The following is a 5,956-nucleotide window of genomic DNA, read 5'->3' on the forward strand; positions in this document are numbered from 1 at the left end:
ATATATGATGTTTTGTGCAACAAATCTGTAACACTAGCATCAAAAATAGGTGGCTGGTGCAATTTTCTCTCGGACGAAGTAACCCGTTGCCGGTTGCGGTACGAGGCAACAACGCTTTGGTTCAGATCGGATCTCGGCTGCAACTCCAGGACAGACATCCAACATGCTGGACCTCTCGACATTAACGCGTGCACCGGGGGGAGTACGGCACGCACGACTGGACCTCAGACGCACACGCGTACTCCTAGCGTTCCAGGTTTGACAATTCACCCGCCGTACCATATCAGCGCGGATATTGTCGCTGCCACGCCACGGCGAGGCCCAACGGCTACACGCCTTCGTGGCTAAGCATTTTCGGGAGCTTCCAGATCGAAGAGACCGCTAAGAGATGACGTCACCGTGACCGTGGTTTCTGAAGATTTATATATATGGACCGCTCCTCGTTAAAATCAACGAGAGAAAAAGAGAAAAGGGAAAAGGCCGCAGACCACACGCGGCATTAGGTCCCGTCCAGGCAAGCAAATCGTACGCCAAGCGAGACCAACGGGCGCCTGCCAGTACCCACCCGCCGACGCCCACCCCACCTCCCCGCCGGCGACATGCATCCTCCCCCCGCCGCCGCTGCCGCCTCCGCCGGAGCGGACTACGTCCCGGCGCCCGCTCCCTCGGAGCAGGCGACGTACCCGAGGCTCTCGCCGGAGGACCTGGCCCCGCCGCCCCCTCCCCCGTACCACGCCGCCGCGTCCTACTCCGCGCCGCCCGCCTCCGGCAACCCCTACGTCTCCGGCCCCGCCGCCGGCTCCGTGCCGCCTCCCAAGAGTGAGTCCCAAATCTGGCCCCGCTTGCTTCCGATTGCCGGAAGGGTTCGCATCACCCCCTTTTCTTATCTCACGATTTCGTGGCGCCGTCGTGTCTCTGCAGACACCATGGACTCGGTGAAGGACGTGCTGGGGAAGATGGGCAAGAGGTTCGGCGAGGCCGCCCGCAAGACGGAGAACACCGCCGGCAACTTCTGGCAGCACCGTGAGATTCGATTCTCGAGCTTTCTGCTGTGTGGTTCCGGTTTAGATCGAATTGTTAATGCTCTGTTGTTTCGTGCGTGCTATGCTTTTGAACTGAAGTAGTTTAGAGTTCAGCAGGATGAATTGCTTTGCTGGTTAGCACCGCAGAATTATGTTGGTGGGATTGTTGGACCGGTATACCTAGACTAGTTTATAGTTTATTCATGTTCCACTGGATTTCGTTAGTGCTTCTGTTGGGATTTTGGTGGGCATTGCATATACTGAATTAAAGCTGCTCTTCAGTTGGGAGTACTAGCTTATTGGATGTATTGTCCATGTCTGCATGTTTGAACTAGGCTGATCGTGATAGAATATGATTTGTGCTCTGTCTTTTTAGCTTTATGTGATTGGGTTGATTGTGGTGCAGATGAGCATAAGAGAGACTTGGTATCAGTTGTTTGGTTGCATTATGCATAGTGAATATTAGGTAAATTGTGCCAATGTTTTCCCATGTTCTAAATTGTATATAAATCTCTGTGATGAACAGTGCACATGAATTCAGATAGCTTTTGCACCGAAAGTGTCACCTATCCCTTATCATTCAGACACATTAGTTATCTGTCACATTCTTGTGGTGTGCTTGCTTTTTTGAGTAGACTATCATAGTGTAGAGCTCTCAGTATGACATGATAGAATATAGAAGCAATTACTATTGTCTTGTGACAGTACGAGATGTTAAACATATTCTTATATGCCTTGTAACAGTGAAAACTGGACCAAGTATTGCTGATGCAGCAATGGGCAGGGTCTCCCAGATCACCAAAGTCATAGCAGAAGGTGGATATGAGAAAATCTTCCATCAAACGTTTGATGTCCTCCCTGAAGAAAAACTCAAGAAGCCATTCGCATGTTATCTGTCAACCTCTGCTGGTCCTGTTATGGGTGTGCTCTACCTGTCCAATGTAAAGTTGGCCTTCTGTAGTGATAACCCACTTGCCTACAAGGTTGGGGACAAAAATGAGTGGAGCTATTACAAGGTACTTCATGTTATTCACATATTGTCTAGGAAGTAATTAATTCTTCTCAACTAATTGTAAATGATGCTAAATGTGTTTTTTGGTATATAATAATATCGATAATTAATTTCATCTAAATCAGGAGCTGAGCTCTTTTAATTGAAAGAAAACATGCTAACTACTCCCTCCGTTTCGAAATATAAGTTTTTTTAGAGATTTCAATACAAACTACATACGGATGTATATAGAGCTATTTTAGAGTGTAGTTTTGCTCTGTATGTAGTCCATATTGGAATTTCTAAAAAGACTTGTATTTAGGAATGGAGGGAGTAATATGGAATGAACAAGATCTTATTATTATTGTCATGTTATGTGTGCAAAGTAATGCTGATGCATCGTTTAATCTGGTTCGCTTTTGTCTATGCTTCATGGAATCGATCATGTTCATTCTTTTTGGCCTGAGCACTGTGTTCACCGATGCACACAGAACCATATATTAGCAATGACATTTGCTGATATTAGTCGGTGACTTGCAAACGTTCTAGTTATAGAAGCTATTCTGTAAATTGCTTAATTGTGTAATTTAACACTGTTCTCTGTGTTGTGGACAATAGGTTGCCATCCCGCTAGCCCAGCTGAGGTCCGTTAATCCTTCAACGAGCAGAACAAACGCAGCTGAGAAATACATCCAGGTGGTCTCGATTGATAATCACGAGTTTTGGTTCATGGGCTTTGTGTACTATGACAGTGCTGTAAAGCACCTGCAGGAAGCACTCCAGGAGGCCCGTATTTTGCAAGCTTAGTGATGTCTATAGGTTTGGACTAGCATACAGTTGTGGTATACTTTGTGTGTCGACGAACTGGGAGTTGCCCGTGTGTAGTTTGATAGGTGTTGTCGTTTGTTGCAATTCGTGTCACTTTGAACTGGTTTTTCGATCTGTGGCATCATATCCATCCTGTCATGTTCGTTCAATGTGTTTTCTGATGTCTACGATTGAATTTTCATTTTGCTTCCTGCAAGAGCAGTCCGTTCTGAGGTTGTATGCTTGTGGTACAAAGTAGGCTGATTGCAGGTGAAATGCAGTGAAAGATGCACTCCACAGCACTATCATTTGTAGTCGGATTGGCGACATTTGCTGTGGTGCATATCATCTTGAACCACTCGTTCGATCTTTGGATTGATATCCATCCTGTCATGTTTGGTCTTCGTTATCTTCTGTCTTAGGTTGAATTTCGTTTTGCTTCCTGCAATACCAGTAGACCAAGCTGTTCTGAGGTTAGCCTGATCAGAGCAAAATTGCAGTTAAAATAAAGAAGCAGTTTTAACCGGTGGAACTGAATGTTATTAATAATTCTCTGAAGAGACGTGCCTTGTGTATCGATGAACAGGTTATGATAACCTGGTTATCCATGTTCAGTTAAAATAGAGGGAGATCATCCATGACTCCTGGTCATGCGTATTCTATCCCTTCTACTGATGTTACCCTGCCTGCAGAAGTGTCTTTTCTGTACATTGTGGTCGTGCTCCCCGATTCCAGATACCGTTGATTGTTTTTGTTTGACAAAATTACTATTGATTGTCGGTCATTGTAGTCCTGCACTCTTCATGCTGCTACCGGTGGTAACGTAGGAGTATGGTCTCTACATAATCCTGACAGGTAGGCCCAAAGGCTGCCTCTCCACCCTCCCCAGCGACACGTTCAAGCTGATCGACGTCACAGGTGAATCCTCAGCCGTCTGATCTTCCATGGTTCAGACAAGGATCGCAGACTCGATCTCGGACTGAGCAAAAAGAAGCAACCTCCGCGCCGTTGGTCTTCCAAGGTTCCAATCATCCTTCACATGGCAGAGCATTGTGGCAGTGTCGGGTGGTAGGTGCGACATATGCCAACGGGTGGCTTATCATTGTGGGAGCCAGTAAGACGTCGCCGGTGCCTGGAAACGGGAGGAGGCGAAGACATGCACGCCGGCGAATCTTACCCAACTTCGGGGCTCTCCGTGGAGATAACACCCCTACTGCTGCTCTGTGGGGTCTCCGCATGATCACTAGATGAACAAGTAGCTACACAATGCTCCTTGAGCTGTTCGGTGGGAGGAGGAAGAAGGGCACGGCTGGCTTGCTTCCCCTCCTTGTGTGTGTCTAGATCTAGCTGAGGGTCGAACCCTTTGCATGGGTGCCCCGGGGGGTTTATATAGGCCTACCCCCCGGGGGTACAATGGTAATCCGACTGGGCGCGGGGCCCAGCCGTCTGTGACCGCGCTCGCCGGCTTCTGCGCCGACTGCTGGGGCCCGCCGGCTGGTGGATCCCTCCGGCTACCAACTCCTTGGCAACAGGCAGGCCCCACTGCCAAGGGTCTTGTCGATGGCTGGTTACTGTTGCCTCATCCTGATGACGAGGGCTTCGTCGAGGTAAGCGTGGCTACAGTGCCGCCGTCCGGCGGGCGATTACCGTAGCCTTACCGCGTCTTGTCTCCTTAATGGGGCGTCTTCTTCGAGGGGGGAAGCGAGCCGGCTGCGGGGAGCCGGCCCCGTCTCGGGCCGACTGGGGGAGGCCAGGCCGCCTTCGGGTGTCTCTCTGCCCGAAGGGGCTCACCGTCCGTGGGCCGTACTGGTAGCCCGTCGTGGATGACATCAGGGTCAACATGGCAACAGTGCCGCGCCGGACGGGTCATGGCCACTCCGTACGGCGCGCTGTGCCAGGCGTGCTCCGGGATTCGGGGGTGGCAGGCTTTACTGTAGCCACGCCCCGTCTCATCGCCGCTAGGTGGATGCAAACTTTGAGGGTACGGTCTCGACCGCTTTATGGGAGCCGGCTTCTTGGAGTCGGCCTCCTCATGGTCGGCTTCTTGGAGTCGGCATCTTGGAGCCGGCTTCTTCGAGTCGGCCTCCCATGGTTTTTCTTCATGAGGGGTAAAGTTGGGCCGCCTTCTTCGAGCTGGCCTGGGTGACAGCCAGCAAGGGGAAGGCGGCCCCACGTCTTGGATTCCTGAGAGCCGGACGGGCTCGTAATTTTTTCAGAAGGGCCAGGGGAAGCCGGCTAGGCTACCCATGGCTATTTACTCCGACAGGCAGGTTTACAAACTTTCAAGAGGGGTAATATTTGGAGAATGGGTACATGATCTCAAATAAATATCTGGAATGACCCATGAATATCAGAGAGCCCTACAAGAAAGGTTCTAACCAGAAGGGACCAAGCTCTTGTTGAGAAAGTGGAAGCTCTTATCAGAAGCATCTTTCTGCCAATAGACATGGAAAGAATTTTGAAAATCCCATTGTCTAAACACTTATTGGAGGATTTTGTGGCATGGCATGCCACAAAGCCGTTTTGCTTTTCAGTGAGATCTGCACACTATATTGAATGGGAGCATCAATTTGGAGCAAGATTGGGCTGAGAGCAACCACAAGAGCAACTTACTAAGCGTATCTTACAGTGGGGAGAAGCGGCGTCACAAGGGGGAAAAGAAATTCTCATTAAGGCGGTTGCACAGTCCCTACCTACATATATCATGTGGGTTTTCCGTTTGCCCCGGAGTGTTTGTGATGATCTTACTCGCATGGTACGCAATTTTTGGTGGGGGGCCAAGGAGGGGAAGAGGAAGACACATTGGCGTGCATGGGATACATTGATTAAACCGAAAGTGCAAGGCGGTATGGGGTTCCGTGATTTCAGACTCTTCAATCAGGCACTTTTGGCTAGACAGGCTTGACGTCTTATTGCTTACCCTGACAGTTTATGTGCGCAGGTGCTCAAAGCAAGATATTACCCGGCGGGACGTCTGGAAGATACGGTCTTTTCGGGCAACTCATCCCAGACGTGGCAATCTATTGTCCACGGTCTTGAGCTTCTCAAGAAAGGTCTAATTTGGCGCATTGGTGATGGTGCTTCTGTACGTATTTGGCGTGACCAGTGGATACCACATCCACTTGCGAGGTTGCCA

General features: G+C 49.7%; 1 protein-coding gene across 1 annotated transcript; it reads left to right on the forward strand.

Annotated features, from left to right (window-relative positions):
- The first annotated feature begins 451 nt into the window (after positions 1–451).
- On the forward strand, positions 452–2,990 carry LOC123088088 (GEM-like protein 1). The gene is made up of 4 exons (XM_044510245.1): positions 452–819; positions 922–1,023; positions 1,767–2,038; positions 2,632–2,990. The coding sequence occupies exons 1-4, from the start codon at positions 600–602 to the stop codon at positions 2,818–2,820; spliced, it is 783 nt and encodes a 260-aa protein (XP_044366180.1). The 5' UTR covers positions 452–599; the 3' UTR covers positions 2,821–2,990.
- Positions 2,991–5,956: the final 2,966 nt, after the last annotated feature.

The sequence above is a fragment of the Triticum aestivum genome, chromosome 4A (genome assembly GCF_018294505.1).
Source record: "Triticum aestivum cultivar Chinese Spring chromosome 4A, IWGSC CS RefSeq v2.1, whole genome shotgun sequence".
NCBI lineage: Eukaryota > Viridiplantae > Streptophyta > Magnoliopsida > Poales > Poaceae > Triticum > Triticum aestivum.